This window comes from Prunus mume, linkage group LG2 (genome assembly GCF_029339155.1).
Source record: "Prunus mume cultivar Tortuosa linkage group LG2, ASM2933915v1, whole genome shotgun sequence".
Lineage (NCBI taxonomy): Eukaryota > Viridiplantae > Streptophyta > Magnoliopsida > Rosales > Rosaceae > Prunus > Prunus mume.
Genome location: NC_142699.1, coordinates 20,416,235 through 20,435,457, shown reverse-complemented (window position 1 = coordinate 20,435,457; position 19,223 = coordinate 20,416,235). Strand labels below are relative to the sequence as shown.

Here is a 19,223-nt window from a genome sequence, read left to right as displayed (position 1 = left end):
ACCAAATATATTTTAAAAATTACCCCTAAAGTATTGGAAGGTCAAACTTTTAAAAAAATCAACTATACTCCTATATCCGTATCAGATATGTATTGGAGGTGTATTGTATCCAACCCACGCCTGCATTTGGGTGGGCCAGAAAAAATATTTACATGGCAGGCCTGGCAGCGATTTAAAAGGTCCAAAGTTTTATGGGCAGGCTAATCTCCAAGCATCGCTGAGGCTTTTTGCCTTTCTATTTAAAATAATAAAAAAAATTTGATTGATTTATTATTTTTTACCATGGTCTCCTTGGAGGATATGCATCCCAATCTCTTTCACAAACTTACGGGAAATCCTTCGACTGTCACATAGTGTTATTAATAAACTTATTTATAATATTATGCATCGCTTATACTATGTGGTAGTATGATCGTCAAAGTGAAATGTTTTGCCCGAATGTAGGACCGGACGGGCAAGTCAAGCTTGGGTTATGAATTGGGCCTAACTTAAACGGTATAACAGAGCCCAATTTCAGGCCAAGTCGTTGAGTTATCAAATTCTCGAGGCCAATATATTAGGAGAAGCTTGGACCATGCTGCAAATTGAAATTAGACCCTAGACATTCATTCAACATAAGCAAAGATAACTTAATTAGTGACCCCCCAAAAAAAAAACCCAAGAAGGAAAAGCTAAAAGTGCAAGAATGAATTAATTATGTACAAAAAATGATTTTGCATCCTTCAACTGAATTCTTAATTTCTTATACAAAGAGAAAAATAATAAAACATTGATTGTTTTGTTGCATGAAATTTAAAGCTTATATAATTAAAAGCCTTTAGATCCTTTTTCCTTCAAAACGGCAGGCTTATCAGCCAACGAGAGGCAATACTTGGCAATCTCTCTGAACTTAGGCACACTCCTCAGGTCCACCTTCGTACCATCTCTCAGAGTTATGATAATATCACCCCACTCACCGATAAAACGTGGCACCACCTGAACGTCCTTGATCACCTTGTACGAGAAATCGCTCCTATCCTGACCTGTCAATCCCGAGATCACCGTCACCCGCAGGTTGGTGAACCTGTACCTCAAAAAGAAGGCCCTGAAAACGGCGGCCAGAGTCAACGGCAACCAGAGAAGAGTGAAGCCCAGAATAAGGTTGGCCAAGAGGTCGCCGTAGTGGGCTCCGCCGTCGAAGAAGATAGTCTCCGTCGTGGGTTTCTTGGAGGTGGTGGTGGTGGTGGTGGTGGTGGTGGTGGTGGTGTTCGGTTTGTTGGTTGGGGTGGACACGTGGAGTCTGGTGAGTGGTCTGTTGTTATTGCAAGTAGTGGGTCTGGTGGGAAAGGGTAGTTTGGAGGAGAGGTGCAAAGATGGTGGTGGTGGTGGTGGTGGACTAAAGAGGTGGTTGTGGGAGTGGGAGAGAGAATTGGAGTGGAGGCCATTTGGGCTTGCTTGAAGTTTGAGAAAGAGAAGATAGAGAAACAGGAAAGGAGTGTCAAATATTGGATTGGGTGGTCGGTAGCTGAAAATTGTGTGTTTCAGATTTCTCTGAGTTTCTATTGGCTAGAGCTAGAGTTGACAGATGGAGTTTTTTTATTTGGTTCCAAGAAAAAATTAAAAAAGAACAAAATGGGCCATTATCTATGTAGGCTCATTTGGGCTCAACCCAAAATCAAATCTCCTTGGACCAATTCAGTGCTAGGCTCATCAAAATGCAACCAAAAAAAAAAAAGTTACGAAACCATCAATTTATTTTCCAACGTGACGGATTACTCTCTCTCTCTCATCAATTTTTTTTCTTCTCTTTTTGTTTGTTATCCAAGTGGTGAGGATCAACTTCGAACGCAGATAAAAATGATTGATCCATATATTTAATTTAAGTCATCATCACCCAAAAAAGTCACTGAAGGATTTCAAACATTATAAAAATATGCAATAATTGTATGTCCTATACCTATAGCTCTCTGCACATGCAATCCTCAAGCTATGGTCTCAAAAATGGCAAACATGCTTTTGGGTTTCTCTTATTCTGCTGTTATCTTAATCCAATATACTTATTTGCTTAATTGATATTAATTAAGGTGTGAATGTGAGGCCACAAAGGCACGTGGCCACTTAACGAGTTGTTATTAACTGGGAATTGTTAATCATGCCACTACACAATATTATATGAGTTGTGAAAGTTGGCACCTCTCAAATTGTCAGCAAAATGCCGTAGTTTCCAGCCATGCTGCTGCTGCTGCTGCGGCTGCTTCCACCACATGATCCCATGAATTAAGAAAAATAAAAAACAACAACATGCAGCATGACGGCGCATTAATATTTTTTGCGTGCTTAGCTAGCTTTCTTTCTCCAGTGTCAACTTAATTTCATATATGCTAGATATATATATATATATATATATGGAGAGATTCTGTCACATGTTTGTTCTTATAATGTATATAGTTACTGGCTGGTTTTCGATTAATTAAGCTTGTTATTGCCTAATAATTAGAATCTATTTATCTGTTACTGTTATGACAGTTGCTAGTTAGCAGCAACTGTAAAATGTATAAGCCCTGGTTCCCATGATAAGATTAGGAATTTAGGAAATATGGGATGTCTTCTTCAAATGCATGCATGCCTGCAACTTAACCTATATACAAAACAAATGCAGCATTATTAGGCTTTGCATGCAGGAGGATTATATGTGTGAAGCAGCGTTTGGTTTAAATTGAGCTCAAAATATCTTGGAAAACAGTGACAAATAAGGATGAGGATAAATGGTTTGTTGCTGTCACTTGAAAATAACTGTTCCAGAAATGACATGTGTTGGAAGTAAAGCATTACATCATTGAGAAAGGGGAGATAGAAAGTGTGGGAAGGGAGATGCATATTTTAAAAGCAAGTTGAAAAGGGACTCTCTGTGGGATGTTAGGAAGTGGGTGACAGTGAGTTCACATGACCTCTCCTCTTTCTCTTCCTCCTCTCCATACAAATACGGAGAGAGAGAGAGAGAGAGAGAGAAGAGGGGGTGGTGCAGAGAAGGCATATACTTGGGTTTTTGTCCATTTCCCTCCTTTGTCATTACATGAAATGAAAACTTGCCAACGTCCCCTTCACGAGAAAGACCTTTTTTCCAGACTCTGTTTTCTCCACTCTTCTATCCCCTTGTCTTCATTTCCTCTTGGAATGTGTGCTGGATACTCTCTCCGTCTCTCTCCCTTTCAATTTTATATTCTTTTTTAACTTCAAGTAGATTTTGTTCACCATTTGGTACTGCATTTGATGAAATCAGCGACAACAAAATTAAAAAGTAAAAAGAAAAAAAAAAATCATCACAAGAGAACTTTTCTTCAAGGCACTTGCAAGCATTTTTCTTTGAGACGGTACAAAGGCATGATGCCAAAGTAAGAAAAAAAACAGACAACTGAAGGAGAGAATCCCTTTTTTATTTCATGGCCCTGCCTAATGCTAGGAGCTGTAACATTCAGTCACTAGCTACCAAATGTAATTCAATTTCTCTTGGATTTTTTATCGCATTAAGTTTAACCAATCTGGTAAGGCAAACCTTTCTCCCCATCACCTCTAGAAAACGTGGTATCAAAGTTCAAAGACACATATAACATACCCCTTTATTAATTCCTCCATAAAGATTTCCAGCCCCCACTTGAAAATCGAACTTGATATTTAATCTAAGTACCAAAACATGGAATATTTTAATTAAAAACTCAATATAGAAACATGGTAATCTTGGTTTGGCTCAATTTAACACTTTGGTGGGTTCGGCTCAATTGAATTGATGTGTTTCTAACCATGGCCAAAACCCTGCAGACTGATCATCAATGCCACAGAACATGTTGGTCAAGCTTTCTTCTTTGACCATCTGATCAATCTTCTGGCATTGGATTACTTCAGGCCTTGATGTGTTTTGAAAGAGCTGTGCCACTCCAGAAGGCGGCCTTATTAGAGAGGATGAAAAGAGGGTTCTGCTGGTTGGATTTGGATGAGTAGATTGAGGGCTGTCGATAGCTGGCGTTCTTGAAATGTCCAACTTGATATCTGAGTTGTTTTCACTTCTGTTGCTGCAAGAGCCCTCTGTCTCTTTGTTGAGATTGATAGATTCCGCTGGTTCTCTACTTTTCAATGCCAATATCTGCAGCCATCAAATTGACCAGTCAATTTGAAGCATACATAGCCATAGGTAGTTAAATTGTGTTTATTACATGAATATTTGACAGACAGATATAGATGAATGAGAGAGCTAGCTCAGATGTGTAAAAAAGATCTGTACTTTAAGAGAGTCATGATTACCCTTTTACCCAAATTATGATCAATTAATCAGGGCATCAAAAAAGTTGCATCTTTGTTGGAAAAGCAACTTTTTTTGTAATCAGAGATTATTGGTTCAGGGGACCCCAATCAACAGATATAAAGGTTCTGAAAATCATGATACAAGAATTAAAAGTCAAAAAAGCCAAAAACCTTTGTAATGAAAAGGAGATCATGATTAATTTCCTAATTATATTCCACAGAACCAGGCACCATACCATGCAAACTTTGAAGCATTTCTACAAACTCTTAAGATTAAAAAAAAATATGCAGAATTTGGTTAAATAAGTACTTTTAAAATCACATTATTTGAACTAACCTCTGCCTGAAGTTTTTGGTTCTGAGCTTGGAGGGCATCATTATCTGCTTTGATTGCTTCAAACTGTCTCTTAAGGACATCATAGTCTTTCTCCAATTGCTTTGTCTTCCACCTTGCCCTCCTGTTCTGAAACCATATAGCAATCTGTCTTGGCTGCAAGCCAAGAGCCCTGGCCAACTGCATTTTTCTCTCAGGCTCAAGCTTGTTCCCCAACTCAAAGTTCTTCTCAAGTGTTTTCACTTGTTCCATGTTAAGCCTCCTCTTCTTCTCTCCTGCCTGTGACCCGTCATCTGATAAATCATCTTCCCCATGAGCTTCTTCACCCAATTCAATCCCTGAAAATGACACTGATCGCTTTCCTAGAAATGATGCCACACCTGCACAAAACACCACAAATTAATAAAAGCCATTAAGGATAAAGATTTGTTTTTCTGCCCCAGAGAGAGAGAGAGAGAGAGAGAGAGAGAGTACCATGAAAATCTTGAGGTGTGCAGGAAGGCAACATTGGATTGAGAGAAGTGGGAGGTTGATGATCGTCATGATCGTGAGGGGTTTGAAGCATGAAATTTGCTGAGAAGAAGGCCATCCCATTGCCCGTCATGACTTAGTTAAGCTGCTGCCACCAATCTTAAGAACTGTTGTGATGATGATCTGGCTTTCATATTAAAAGAGTGACAAGAAGATAGCAGATGGCTCAAAGTGGCACAGAATCTATCTGTTGGTGAAGCAAAAGAAGACTTAATTTAGGACAGAGGAAATCTTTTGCTGAAGATCAAGAGGGAATATGAATTTGTTCAAATGGAAGGGGATGCACAGATTGTTGCAATGGATGGCTTATATACCTTATCGGCAGCTTGTAGGAGTTTATGTATTTTCTCTCTCTCTCTCTCTCTCTCTCTCTCTCTCTCTCTCTCTCTACATATATATATATATACACACACACAGTATCTTTTGAGCGTTGTGGCAGGGGAGAGAGTGTATGATTCTGATATACTTCTCTTTGTAGGATGGGATTTCTCTCTTTTTATATGAGCATTCCCATAGCTAGGATTTTTTTATTTTTACTTTATAAAAAGCAATAATAAAGACTTTTTGGTCTTTCTCATGTAAGTGAGTGTACAATATGTCACACTTTTACTTAGGTCAATTTGAATAGAAGAATTTAAATGAGGATGTGACAAAAGATAGTGATATTTTCTTAAGGAAGACAGTTGTCTTTAAAGATTAATTTAGAAATGCAAAGGGGTGCTTTTTCAACTAGCTTGATTGATTCCATTGTGAACTAAAGTAAAAAAGCACAGGTGGTTCATGTTTGTGCTTCTTTCAATGTGAAGTGGGTGACTTGGAGATCAAAAAAGAAATGTCCCTCTTTTTGGACACAAAAGAAATGGCCCTTATGAAATCTTGTAAAAATATAACAAAATCATCAGAGCATTCAAATGGGTTTGGTTGGGAACACTGGGGGTGTCCTATAAAAAAGTGAAAGACTTCTGGGTTGTATTGTATTAGAAAAATGAACAAAGAATATATGAGTGACTGATTAATTCATGTGAAGAAAAAAGAGGTTACTTGCAAGAGAAAAATAAGAAATGAGTTGGCTGGCTGTATCTTTAAGTCCAGAAAGAGAGAGAGAGAGAGAGAGAGAGAGAGAGAGAGAGAGAGAGGGGGCAGGAATCTAGGGGATGGGTCCAATGAGGGGGGGCAGGGTTTGCTACCTAACCCACCAACAGGCATCGTGGATTAGGACGAAGTTCTTTCCCATCATCCATTTATCTTTTTTTTTCTTTCCATCAGTTACTTCTCTGCCCAAGTGCCCAACCCTCCTCCTCATGCCTCATGCCTCATGCCTCATGCCTCTTACAGTGGCATTGCAGCATTGCAATTTGCAATGCAAGATTATGTGAAGGAGAAAGAGAAAGAGAAAGAGAGAGAAAACTGATGGGTTTGAAAAGCCCAAGCAAAGGCTGTTGTCATTAACCCTACTAGAGCTGGTCTTCTTTTGTCCTTGTGCACCCACCCATGCATATGCATATATGTTTGTGTCCATCTGTCCATCTCTCCATCTCTATCTATATATCCCACTGCTCCTCTCTCCTCTGTTCTTCTGTCACACCAACCTCAATTCCCAAATGGCACATGTCATCATCCCTCCACAGTGTATATATACAATACACCTCTACAATTCAAACAATATATTATAATCACTGTAACGGATAGGTATTCATGATTTTGCAGAACACAGATCCAAAATCATCCAGCCCTTGTCTCTTTTTTTTTTCTTCTCATTGGATAAAACTTGAAATGAACAAGAAAATAAATCATGAACTTGCTGGACATTTTTGGTGGGGGGGCTGCTGCATTGTATAATTTGTCAACTTGAAGCCTAAAAGCCTTAAGGAGGTGTTATCAAATCACATCATTTGGTGAAAGGACCTCTGTGACAAAGTTAATATGGGAAAAAATGCAGCAACATTTGCTCTTTTATGCATTATCTCAAAAGGCAAAAAAGAGAAAAAGGGCACAGAGCAGAGTAGGGGCTACCTCTACAAGAACGAATGGTTTACCTAGTTTTAGCTAGCTTTGCTACATGTGTTTGACTATTAGTACGTTTCTATAATTGATCAGCTTCATTCTTTTTCCCAGTTAACAGAAGAAACTATGAAGCTCTCTGGCTCTAGCATAAAAATGTAATCAAAGAGAAACAGGGGACCCCATGAAAAGACTAAAGTATCCCAAGCCCAACCATACGGTCCCGTTAATCCAAAACTTGTTACGTTGGCCATAAATATTCAACACGCACACAAATTGCTTGACAATTGTCCGATCACACGTCATTCAAGTGATTAAATATCGCTTATTGGCTTCTTCTTAGCATACATCATACATGATATGATTTTTGCTACCTATTCATGGATGCAAATGCAATCATACAACCCCAACTTTTCATTGGTAATCTTCATCAGCAACTAAGAAAACACTTCTCAAGTAGTTTGCTTGCTTGCTAGCTATTAATAAAACAGTAGATTACATGCATGGAGATGGAGATATGGAGGTAAGGTATATCTGAGGCGGCTGTTTATTTAATTTCACAGAATGGTGGAGAGGTGTGTGAAGTTGTCAAGTGGAGCTTTGGATGAAGAAATCACCCGCAGCCTTTTTCTGTTAGGGGATCAGTATGATGTTTGAATTCTGATATAGGATTTTACTAAGAATAGTCTACACATGAGCAACTGTTGCGCGCATGAGAGTTATAACATTACATCAACAAGGGTCGAAAATCACTCATATATATTATATATGAATATAGTCGTTTACACATGAGCAACCGTTGGTATTGGTAGAATTTATAATGCATCAACGGTTGAAAATCACATATATCATATACTATATATGATATGATATAGATTAGGAGCGTCTGGTATTGAAGAATATTGGTGATGAAGGGACATGGGGAGGTCCCACTAATACCATATACACAGCTTTACTATTTGGCATAGACAAGAGGGTTTAAGCTGAATCACATGCCTTCTATTAGCATTTAGTTGTGCGGAGTGTGCTGTGTGCCCCCAAATCCGATGGAATGGGGTGGATCCATGTTCCTTTCTCACTCCTTAGGCTCAAGACATTAGCTATATCTATCTGTTGCCCATTTTTATTTTTCCTTTTTTATTATATATTTTTAAATTCAGAGAAAAGAATGAAAGGAAAAAAAAGAAGATAACAAACTTGGTGAGTGTAGAATTAAAAAATTAGCTGAATCTTCTCCTCTCCACATGCGCTCATGGCTTCTGGTGTGTTCACGTGCCATTCCTTGCATTGCTTCACGTCACTCACTCCAATTATGAAAATCTTTCTGAACTGTTTAAAATTGAGAGGTTTTTTCTTTCTTTTTTTTTATTTATATATAATTTTGTTGAATTTGTTATAGTTTTTCAGGGATTTGCTTTTGGGCAAGGACATATGCGTTGATAGCGATTCCTCAACCACTCACGCTTCAGTTATGTTTTTATATAAAAAAACAACATCGATATTTATATTTATTTTGTTGAAATAATTTATTTATTTACCTCCCAGCTCGATGGTAGGTAGTGGAGTGGACATGTTAAGGCTTTAGTTTTCTGATACAGTGAGTGAGGTGAGGTGGGGCCTCCCGTGATTCATCGGAGCCGTCCGTTTCTGCAGGACCCATGATCCGGAATTTGGTAAGTGATACACTGAACTGATACAGTCTGATGATGCTGACGTGAGAGATAAATTGGAGGGGGGCAAAGATGGTGCGGAAAAAGAGAAACAAAGAAACAAATAAATCCCACCAATTTCTTTTATATAAATAAATAAATAAATAAAAGAAATGAATTTAACTGTACTTAGCTAGCTAGAGTATAAAAGATGTAAGAGCATGATTTAGACGGGCCAACCGATTTTGGGCATGGCGCACAGCGATTTATCTTTATTCAATTTGCCATTGCATGAATGCATGCATGCACGGAAAAGCCTAGCCAGGTTGAGTTACTATTTAAACATTAATTAATTAATACCACTACTAAATTGAAAACCACATATAATAAGGAGAAACACATTGCTGAGTGGGTTTGAGACGCAAGCATATGATATGAGATATGAGCGACTGCATGGACAACGAAGTGCGGGTGCGTCTGCAGTCCAGCACTCTATTGACCTTTCTTTCTCTGGCGTGAGGATCTTCAACAGAAATGGAAGGGTGAGAGTGAGGGTGATTTGACTAATACCGACCTACCAACATCTAGTTTTTATTATAATTATCATATAATCGGATTTATTTCCTTCTAATTCCTGTATATATCATAAATCAAATGGTACCTCTTTGGAAACAATTAGTGCTACTTATGAAAAATGCTCTATTTTATTCTAATTTATAGCAATATTGGGTACCAATGGAACCCATAGCCAGCCATAGGCCATGTTTATAAAAGGAATTCATAAAAATGTCATGACAAAAGTATTTAAACAGAGCTTCCTGCAATGTCCCAAATTGTCCAAAAACAGCAGAATGTAAACTGCAAAGTAAGAGGGCTGAGAGCGACAATATATCAACAATTGTATAATCCGGAACGTGTTGACAATATATCAATAACTAATTACGTTAACTTGACATAATAATTTAAGTGCATGAGCGGAACTAGGTTTAAATAATATACCCCAAAATTTAAAAACAACCAGCCACATGAAATTATATACAATTTTGAAAATGGCTAAGAGCCCCTAAACCAGTAAGTTAAAATATGTTGATACTTAAATCAGTTCTAGTATGACAACGACAACGCAGGGATGAACAATTTTTTTTATAGTGGCCATTAAACTTTAGCATTATATGCATGTATATCCTTTTCCATGTAACTGACAATATACACTCTACATAGGGTACAGAATACAGATACCCACAAGAAGTGGGGAAAAAAAATGAATGAATTTGAATATGGAAGGGGTAATTCTGTTGGTTAAGTGAACGTACGCAAAATGCCAGAGCCATCCCTCAGAGAGCAAATCCTCCTGTATGGTTGGTATGAATCATATACGGGGCTGGGGGTGGTCATCATCTGATGTGCTCCTCTTGTCATTTGCCAAACAGGTGAGCTGCTTTTGTCATTAGCCAAAATGAAAACCAGTTGACTTGAAAGAATTGCTCGAAAGGTTTGGTAGCCTGCGAACTGCAAAAACGCCACCAGCAAGGGCAGCAAAGGAAGCCAAGACAAAGGCAGGTATATTTCCTCCCCCAAATAAAGCATCCCATGGCCCCGCACCAAGAGACACAATCATCTGAACAATCCAACAAAATTCACATGAAATCAGCACTCATCATCAAATTAAAAGAAAAAAAAAACTATGAACTGACCGAAGTGATCACAAAAGAAAGAAAAAATCAAACAGAGAATAAGTTGCGGCATTACATAATTGTGCTAAACTAAATAGGGATAAAACAGGAATAACGCATCCTAACTACCTGTGGAACAACAATTGCAAGATTAAGCACTCCAATAGCCAGTCCTGCACAACAGTTAAAACACTTGAGAATCTTAATCACCCAAGTTCAGTAACACAGAGAAAGGAGATGCTAGATCCCAAGTAAAAACCATACAAACCTTGGCCACCACCTGCGTCCGCAGTCAACTCAGCTGTAACCGAAAAGGGAACGCTGTAGGTAATCTGTAACACAACCAAATGAGTGCCTGCATACTTTTGGGGCAGCAATACAAGAAAACCGACATTTACTAAAAGAACACTAATACTCACAGCAAGAGGGAAGCCAAGAAGAGCAAAAACAACCAGGGAAGCAACCCTGATATTTTCATTCCCCCCAATTACGTGTTCAATCCCTTTAGAATATTCTCCAACAGATATCCAACTTATGATAGCAGTGCCTGCCATGCAGGCAAACACAATAAAATTGCTCAATGCCCACACTAGTCTTGAACCCATCCGCTTGCACATTGGCTCAATTAGGAAAGAACTGATGCCAAGAACAACCTACACCCCAGAAACAGAGAAGCTTAAATCAAAAGGTTAGTGGCAAGATAATTAGGACATTCATTAATGACATAGATCCTTACTAAAATTTAAAATAGGCAAGACAACTTTTGGAAGTCAAGTACTGGTTCTCAATTTTGAGTGCTTACTGAATTCAATAATAAACCGAATGCACCTTCTCTGACACCCTGATCATAAGCATGTACTTCGGACAAGTTCCCTTTCGGATCCCCATGATATACTTCCCTTCCCATCCAATCCGTATCAAAAAGAAAGAATGGAAACCAGGATAACTGCATGTAAGATTATGATTGCAACGAAGATAAGTCTTTATAGAACCTCACAATGGCAACCAACACTAAGAAATCCTAATGATATCAAATATGAACAAACAGGAAATTGGCAAAATGCAATTTAAAAAAGGTGAAATGGAATCATAATAACTTGGCACGTACCCAGGTAAGAGCCATAACAATGAGCACTGAATGCATTGCTGGTGGTAAATGCCTTAAACTGGTCAATAGATTGACTAAAACGGCCCCAGGTCCATCATTAAAACCACCATTCTTATCTTCTTCAACTTTTGAGATGGCCTCCTTTAGATGTATATCCCTTTCATAGTCATTCACAGTTCTGCTTTGATTTGCATTATCTATAACTTGCTTATCAGGCTTTAATTTTGAAAGATCAAGGCCATTTTGTTGGGGATCCTCCAATAAAGGAGCAGCATCCGATAAACGGTTGGGCTCATGCGTAGTGAGTGGAACCTCATCAGCAAAATATATGGTAACAAGCGTACACAAAGTGAGAAAGAGCTGCACACATATCAGATGTATTATCTAGAGTTGTATAAAGTAGCTTATACCACAAAATTCCCCCAGCTCCAAAATGCAATATTTGAGTTCTCATTTGAAAGTAAAATTAACTAAAGAACAACTCTACATGATCAAGAAGATGTTTAAACGAAAATTTCAGCAAATTTATGAATTGATGTATGGTTTCTTTAATCAACCATATACTTTGGTATAAGCATATCATATCCACCAAACTTCAATATAAATCATATCAACAAAGCCAGCCAAATTTTTTATTACTTATCCAAGACATTCAATATCAATATCATAATCTGAGACCATCGTACAAGAAATACACCATCTAACAAAAGACGTCGCGGAAAAGATAAAATGAATCAAGAAAGAAGTCTCAAATGTAGATATAATTATTCAAGGATTTTAAGTTGCACCATCGAGAAAAAAACATGTTTTAAAACAACTGTCAGAATTGTCAATCATTCAGCACCCGAGAGAAATTAGCATGATTCAAACTGTAGAAGATGGCCTCGTAAATATGTGCACTTTTGTGCATACTGATAACTCACCACTGCAATAAGAAATGCTGCTTTAAGATTTCCACAAGCTTCACAGCAAGCTCTACTCAACAAGAAAGGAAACCATCTGTCAAGAAACAAAAAGTCAGACATACAAACCACCTGTAGAAGTTGAATTGTTAATTGTAAGTCCACAATTTTGGTAAAAGAAGCAGATTTCAGCGAGTGCAAACTAAAAGTTGGATTAGGTTCAGAAAGCAAAATGTTATAAACAGGGTTTAGTGGAAGGGTATTCAGAATTATATATGAGGATTTTGAAATCATAATAAAGTAAATATTCAATTACGAAAAGATAAAAACATATTTGAGGAGTTTCACCTGTGCCAACTTCCACTTGCACCGGCAGAAAATCCTAGGATGTTACCAACGGCCATCCATGAGCAAAACACAGCATTTGCAGTGTTACGTTGTTCAGGGCCTAGAATATAGTCGTGAAACATAATATTGTGTTCACAGAAAGTATCACATACTATAGATTCTCAAATTCAAAAACATGTAGACATATATTGGAGAGAGAGTCACCTGCTAGATCAGCCAGAAGAGCACGAGCTGGTCCCTACAAAAATAACATGGTCCACTTGATGCTCAGACATAAAGACCATTACAATAACAGTACGATTTTATTTGTCAGTAGAAAACAACAGTGTGCTCCTTTTACATTGTGATGAAAATGCACACATTAATAGTCTTAGAAGGTTTACCTGCACTGTATTGTTGGCAAGATCCAGCAACCAAAACCCAATAATAAATACAAAAGCTGCCCTTGTCCGGGTACCTTTGAATGTGCTGCATTTCCTCAAATGAGTTGGCTAACAGTAAATGAATATTTGTTATATAAAAAACAAAGAATCACCAGAAGGCAACAGAAACCTGCAATGCTCCTTTGTATCTCCTAATAAATATCCAACGTCTGCAGAAAACCCGATTAACACCACCTAAATTACAAGACTTAGTTTAGCAAATAAAGAAAGGCATGAAATTAATTTAAAGGCATAAGGGAAAAGTACAAAAATTTGTTACTTACAGAAACTGAAATCATGAGAGATCCTGCAAGAATGAAGGGGCGCCTTCTTCCAAATTTTAAAGAGCATTTGTCACTCCAAATACCAACACAAGGTTGAACCTTAAGAAAATAAAAGTTGATACAACATAAGGAAAGAAAATGTTTAAATAAATCCATTTAGCTTCAACCCTGAACCTCACAAAATATTCCCATAGCCAATAAATTGATGAATGCATGCACCAATAGTAGGTAAATTTTGAATCACCCCATTAGGAGATACAGTTGTGTCCCAACGAAAAGAGACCAGCATGATTCATAAGTGTTAAGGCATATACGTTACAATCAAAATTGTTAAAATTGTTGGAAACTAGCTGCCATCACTTACCACAAGGCCTGTTATAGGGCCACAAAGCCAAATAAATGAAGAAAATGCATGCCCTATTCCAAGTGTCTGCAACAGTAAGTCAAAACAGAGGATAGTTAACCCAAAGAAGTGCATGCCCTATTCCATGATTTATATGAAATAGCAAGAAACAATACGTATTGATAGCTAAAGAAATTCTGGTTGTAACAACAACTATCACACCAAACAACACTACGCACATTAACAGTAAAGATACATTCATATTCGGCATACACTACATTATTCACTTCATTTTCATTTTCTACATTGAGTTGAGATGTTTAAAAGTTAATTAGCAAAAAATGAAGCTTATAATTTGAATGAAGTTGAGTTACAAAGTGAATTAAATTGAACATTTTTCTTCCCCTGCACTGTGCAAATGTAGATTATGAATATATTTCATGTTCATCCACAGGCTTCACAGCAACAACAAAAAAATGCAAATTCGTCTATAAATGTTACCGTGCGGCAACCAATCCTATAGAATTTTCCCGAAGCTAATTGCAATTACTATGGGATGAATGTTTTGCATCGATATTCTTTAAAATCTAAAATTTAAAATTTAATTAAAACACAATGCAGAAAAATGATTTGTATGCATGAACCAGATTCAAAATCGAACCTGTATATACGGAGTTAAAAGCGAAAGCTGCAAAGCCCAACCGAACTGTACACCGGCGGCGACCGTACAGCTGAGAATGAGAGTCGTAAGAGTATTGTGTTTGTGTCCGGGTTGACTCGGCGGCGGCGAGAGGTCGCCGGTCCCATTCAGAACCCTAGGGGACGAAGACGAAGAGGAATTAAGGTCGATCCGATGATGAGCCTCATCCGTTCCCATCATTTCCACCTCCGCCTCCCTCAGGTTTCTGTACGGCACCCGGATGGAACCCGAGTCCGTCTTCCCCGCCATGGCGACTCGGTTTCAGTGACTCAGTAATGGCTGCGACTCATAAGCTCAATTTCCCGCGCATCAAACTGTAAAACGGTGCGGATCTAGGTCATCGCATGTAGATCGAACCCCAGCATTGGAACTGAGAAGGATAGAGCGTGTGAGATTTGCAGGTCGGTCAAAAAATTTGGGCGGGTGTGCGATGGATCTGATCGCATTTCAGCAGTAGATTTACTTTGCATCGCAGCACCATGAAGGTTCCTACTTCGGCGCCTGCGTTCGGTTGATCAACATCGTGGGCCCTCGCCAACTTAAAAAGGCCCAATAAAAGTGACGTTTTGGGCCACCGGGTGATTCGGACCTAAACATGTAGTTGTGTATATTTCTAGTAAGCCCATGCGCAGCATCAACGGAAAGGTGACTTTGAATCTGGGCCGTTGGATTCTGCTGGTAGAAAGTCAAGGATGTGCTTTAATCTGGACCGTTTGAATCTGGGTTGCTTTGATTGGAAGTCAAGTCCAAATTAAGATCGCCGACATAATTCCAAATGTATAATAGTTTGACAAACAATATAATAATCGCACTCATGATTTTGGTATGTTGCCAAGTAAATGTCAGTAACGTAAGCCAATTCATTATTCAAGAAAACGATATATGTCTAATCAAATGCGGCATTAAGTATTAGAATAATGTCATCTTCTAGAAGCTCTTTTGGTTTTTTTTTTTTAATTGAAATATTTAAACAGAAGCTCTAAAAGAAAGAAAAAAATGAACAAAAATTCAAACAACCATATTTACCCCCATTACATTCTATTTTTCTTCTGAGTAAAACCATTATCTATCAGCACAAAAGGGTATCAAACTATGAACTGGCAACAATTTTCTGTTACATTTACAAAAACAAAGGAGTTTATGACTCTATCAAACACCTCACTGCCTAACATTCTGAGTGCCCAAATCAGCAGCAGCTTTAGCTGCTCGGCTTAGAGCATCTGACACCCAAAGAGCTCCCGTAGAAAAGTAGCTGCTATTCACCACTGCAGTTGCAGCTTCTGCTGCTTTTCTTCCTGTCTCCGACATGGCCAATTTGGTGATCTCTGATACATGATACCTCTCATCCACGGATTTAACAGCTCCAACCCCTGCACAAATCTTATCAGCGAGGCCAATTCTCTGACTCAGTTCAGTCACCCTAGCTGCTGCAGTTGCCGAAACTTGGTGAGACTCGTCCATTGATTTCGCCTGGGCCAATGCATCCTTTCCCAGCACAAATCCCTTGGACAGCATGGTCTTGACTACTTCCTGAGCCATAGTCACTACTTCTCCAGCACTAGGAACATTCTGGCTTCCTTGTGGAGGCTGCCAAGACATGGGGATGGATTACTCTCAAAATGTTTTTCATAACAATGGTTTTGTGTGTGCGCAAATGTGCAAATCAGCAACCAAATTTTGTGGACAATTGAAAGAGATAATGTATGCATACGGATGAATCAGTTTCCTCTTCATGCCTGGGCCTGTTCCAAAAATCAAATTCATCTTGATAGTGCCCCCAGCGGGTTATGCAAACAGCTTGATCAATAATTGTGGCACCCTGAGACAACAACAGATTAAGGACAAGGCATGAATAGCTCACAAATCAAACAGGATGAAGACCCTAAGAAACCAAAGACCAATTATCATCTTGTCATCAGTAAGATACTATGAGCAGTACACAGGTTAAGTCAATAAGAACTACATTACCAAACCACACAATGATCAATACAACTTTATAACTAGAGTTCAAAGGAGGTGGTGAGAACGTGATATAACCAAGGGCAGGCTACTATGATAAGCTGGAACATCTTTCATCAAAGCAATAGCATATTCAGTTAAGGTCCGAAAATTCAGCCTGTACCTAAAAATATAAGGTTACATTTGGATAGCATCCAAGTCCCATAACTGAATTCTTTAGTATAATTTTCTATCTTCTGCCGAAGTTATTCCTACAAGAGCACAAGGTGGCGATTGGACAAAATAAACGGGGAATGGGTGGTGTTATCTTTCTCTTGCTTTATATAAGCATAAATTATCCTCAGAAGTATTTGGCAAGTTCTACAAAAAGGTTAACAAGAGAACACGCGAAAGGAAACAACTAAGAAGCCCTTAAGGTTAAGACTGAACCTATGTTGATTATGCTGATATGCAGAGTGCATTAAATCTGAATTTGATCATGAAACATAGGATTGCAGGAATTGAAAGTTGCAACGAGTCCAAGAAATACTCACACTGAGCAAGCAAGCAGTCTCCTGAGAATACGAATCTTTGAAGGTCACATAGGCAGTACATGCACATTCACCGGATCTGTTTTTCCCCACAACAAGAACAAACAAATTATAAGCATTTCATAACAAAATACCAAAAACACTATAATTATGTAGAGAATTGAGTCAAATGAAACCTGACGATTTCAACATGGTCGATGGAACCAGAGAAAGCGAAGAAGTCATGGACATCTTTCTCTGTTGCTTTGGGAGACAAGCCCGTGACTTCTACGGCATACCCACCAGAACTCATTATCACCAAAATCTCACAAACTTATAAGATTGAAACCCTGTTACTGCAATTTCACCCAAATAAAATCTCTTAGAAAACCTGTTCTTTCAAATTTCCAATTTACAATTCCATCATGGACAATTTCGCACAAACATCATTTCATCAAATATATAATTGGACACGATTTAATAAGAAATAGAAAACGTAGCTCAGTACCTGTTTGTGGATCAAGAACTATCAAGGAGGAGAAGGCGGTAGAAGTTCTGCGGTTGTAGAAAAAGCTAAGTAATTTGTGAGTCTGTGTTGCGTGTCGTCGTTACATGCTGGTACCCACTTTTGGAACAAGCAACCAGCCAAGCGCCAGAGACTCTGCGCCGTGCCCAGAAAACCAGTGAAAATGGGCCTACCCGCCACCAAAGGCCCAATAAAAAGTGTATGTAATGATCCCAAATAAAGCCCAATCTAGAAAGTTATCAAGGCCCTGCCCTATGTAGGTTTTGGACTAACCTACATAAACCCATTCAACCAAATGGAAATAAAGAGACTAATACTTAGCTCCATATTAAATCATGAGCCAGTTGATTACATGCCCATTTGGGATTTAATGTGGACGTGCTTGTATCCATTAGATCAACCAGTTTATCATTTTTTGGCTATTAAGATTCATAGGCGGCTTTCATATGATGGGTCCGCTTCTATTAGAGAGATAATACACGATGTTATATGCTTAGCATTTTTCATTATTCAAAATGAAAATATTAAAAATTTTAACCACTAGCATAATAAGAATTAAATATGACATTTTCAGTTTGAGTCCGTTTACATTTATTGGCATCAAACTGTAAAAACATAAATAATTAACTTTGACGTGCATATATTAGTTGTTAACACAAGAACAATAGAATTAGAGCCAATCTATTCATAAAAGAGTGAATTTCGTTAAAAATAAAATTGGAAAGTTAGGGATAAAGACTTTACTCTTATTATACATATTGGTATTGATAATGTATGAAATTGTGTAACTTCGTGTATTTTAAAGTCAAAACATCAGTGATCTATAGTCCACTATCTGGTTCCGCCCTTGATTATGTTGCAAAAATTACGTTTGGCATGTGGAAAGACATGTGAATGTGATGTCTTATCCACGTTTTTCAATGTCTATCTCCACTACTATATTTGCGGGGACAGCGTGATATAATCTCACCTTGCTAAGTTCGTTGCTTCCATGTGATACAGAGCAAAAAATAGAATTGGATTAAATTAATCACATGAATTAAATAGTGCTTAAGCAAATCTTCTTCTGACACTTATAATTTTCTGTGCAAACTACCTAATCAAATATATTACCATTCCATAATTCGCCCCATAATAATGACAGCCTAACCAAATAGTTAAAGACGCAATTCATGCATCAGACTTTTCTATTCCAGATTCTTTTATTCATCATTTTGAGTTGACAACCAAAGGAATTAATCATGAGCATCGACGCCTTCAATTTGGACCGGGTTGTACGACATTCTGCATGAGCACAGAAATTTTCAGCAAATAATACACGTGTTTTGCGAATTCGTGTTGTGCCTCATGAAAAGTAGCTCAATTCAAACATAATTTGTTCTCAATGGATGGAAAAATCTAAACATGAACACAATTTGCAAAAGAAATAGGTAATACGGCGATATATTTCAATATGACCCGTTAAGTTAATAAATGAAAAAATCTAAACACGAATACAATTAGCAAAAGAAATAGATAACACGACGATATGTTTCATCAGTTTAAAAATCTAATCATCTAGGTATATAAAGCATGATACCGTAAAGGTGAGTAAATAATAAGTACACATTCGACCCATTAGCCATCCATTTTAAAAGAAAAAATAGTTTATTGCAATTT

General features: G+C 38.0%; 4 protein-coding genes across 8 annotated transcripts; all 4 read right to left on the bottom strand.

Annotated features, from left to right (window-relative positions):
* Positions 1-694: 694 nt before the first annotated feature.
* LOC103321610 (NAD(P)-linked oxidoreductase superfamily protein) lies at positions 695-1,528 on the bottom strand. Its single transcript, XM_008223434.3, is given in 2 exon segments — positions 695-1,362; positions 1,365-1,528. Coding segments are annotated over 2 exon segments (615 nt in total). The 5' UTR covers positions 1,425-1,528; the 3' UTR covers positions 695-807.
* A 2,103-nt stretch (positions 1,529-3,631) lies between these two features.
* On the bottom strand, positions 3,632-5,611 carry LOC103321608 (homeobox-leucine zipper protein ATHB-13). Its single transcript, XM_008223433.3, has 3 exons — positions 5,084-5,611; positions 4,613-4,989; positions 3,632-4,117 (listed from the first exon to the last, which is right to left on the bottom strand). The coding sequence occupies exons 1-3, from the start codon at positions 5,211-5,213 to the stop codon at positions 3,752-3,754; spliced, it is 873 nt and encodes a 290-aa protein (XP_008221655.1). The 5' UTR covers positions 5,214-5,611; the 3' UTR covers positions 3,632-3,751.
* A 4,150-nt stretch (positions 5,612-9,761) lies between these two features.
* On the bottom strand, positions 9,762-15,155 carry SUT2 (sucrose transporter 2). Of its 5 annotated transcripts, none has more exons than XM_008223431.2 (14): positions 14,532-15,155; positions 13,892-13,957; positions 13,528-13,626; positions 13,374-13,438; positions 13,205-13,289; positions 13,026-13,059; positions 12,822-12,921; positions 12,495-12,570; positions 11,572-11,931; positions 11,266-11,409; positions 10,883-11,116; positions 10,732-10,795; positions 10,593-10,636; positions 9,762-10,408 (listed from the first exon to the last, which is right to left on the bottom strand). In XM_008223431.2, the coding sequence occupies exons 1-14, from the start codon at positions 14,817-14,819 to the stop codon at positions 10,238-10,240; spliced, it is 1,830 nt and encodes a 609-aa protein (XP_008221653.1). In that variant the 5' UTR covers positions 14,820-15,155; the 3' UTR covers positions 9,762-10,237. The 5 variants fall into 5 exon arrangements, with proteins under 5 accessions (XP_008221653.1, XP_008221654.1, XP_088901290.1 ...); XM_008223432.3 differs by having other exon boundaries at positions 13,374-13,413; XM_089045164.1 differs by having other exon boundaries at positions 10,732-11,116.
* A 422-nt stretch (positions 15,156-15,577) lies between these two features.
* Positions 15,578-17,689, bottom strand: LOC103321606 (RNA-binding (RRM/RBD/RNP motifs) family protein). The gene is made up of 5 exons (XM_008223430.2): positions 17,547-17,689; positions 17,236-17,394; positions 17,063-17,138; positions 16,282-16,389; positions 15,578-16,157 (listed from the first exon to the last, which is right to left on the bottom strand). Exons 2-5 carry the CDS (start codon positions 17,349-17,351, stop codon positions 15,729-15,731), a joined length of 729 nt encoding a protein of 242 aa, XP_008221652.1. The 5' UTR covers positions 17,352-17,394; positions 17,547-17,689; the 3' UTR covers positions 15,578-15,728.
* Positions 17,690-19,223: the final 1,534 nt, after the last annotated feature.

Excerpts from the sequence above, each read along its gene's own strand:
- LOC103321606 (XM_008223430.2), bottom strand. The coding sequence starts at position 17,351 with ATGAGTTCTGGTGGGTATGCCGTAGAAGTCACGGGCTTGTCTCCCAAA. Across the intron at positions 16,390-17,062 it reads AGACTGCTTGCTTGCTCAGT|GGTGCCACAATTATTGATCA; the intron begins GTGAGTATTTCT and ends TTGTTGTCTCAG. Across the intron at positions 16,158-16,281 it reads AAGAGGAAACTGATTCATCC|CCTCCACAAGGAAGCCAGAA; the intron begins GTATGCATACAT and ends ATGTCTTGGCAG.
- LOC103321608 (XM_008223433.3), bottom strand. The coding sequence starts at position 5,213 with ATGACGGGCAATGGGATGGCCTTCTTCTCAGCAAATTTCATGCTTCAA. Across the intron at positions 4,990-5,083 it reads CACACCTCAAGATTTTCATG|GTGTGGCATCATTTCTAGGA; the intron begins GTACTCTCTCTC and ends TGTTTTGTGCAG. Across the intron at positions 4,118-4,612 it reads ACCAAAAACTTCAGGCAGAG|ATATTGGCATTGAAAAGTAG; the intron begins GTTAGTTCAAAT and ends TGATGGCTGCAG.
- SUT2 (XM_089045164.1), bottom strand. The coding sequence starts at position 14,819 with ATGGCGGGGAAGACGGACTCGGGTTCCATCCGGGTGCCGTACAGAAAC. Across the intron at positions 12,922-13,025 it reads TCTTCTGGCTGATCTAGCAG|GCCCTGAACAACGTAACACT; the intron begins GTGACTCTCTCT and ends ACTATATTCTAG. Across the intron at positions 11,117-11,265 it reads TCGGTTTATTATTGAATTCA|GTTGTTCTTGGCATCAGTTC; the intron begins GTAAGCACTCAA and ends TCTGGGGTGTAG.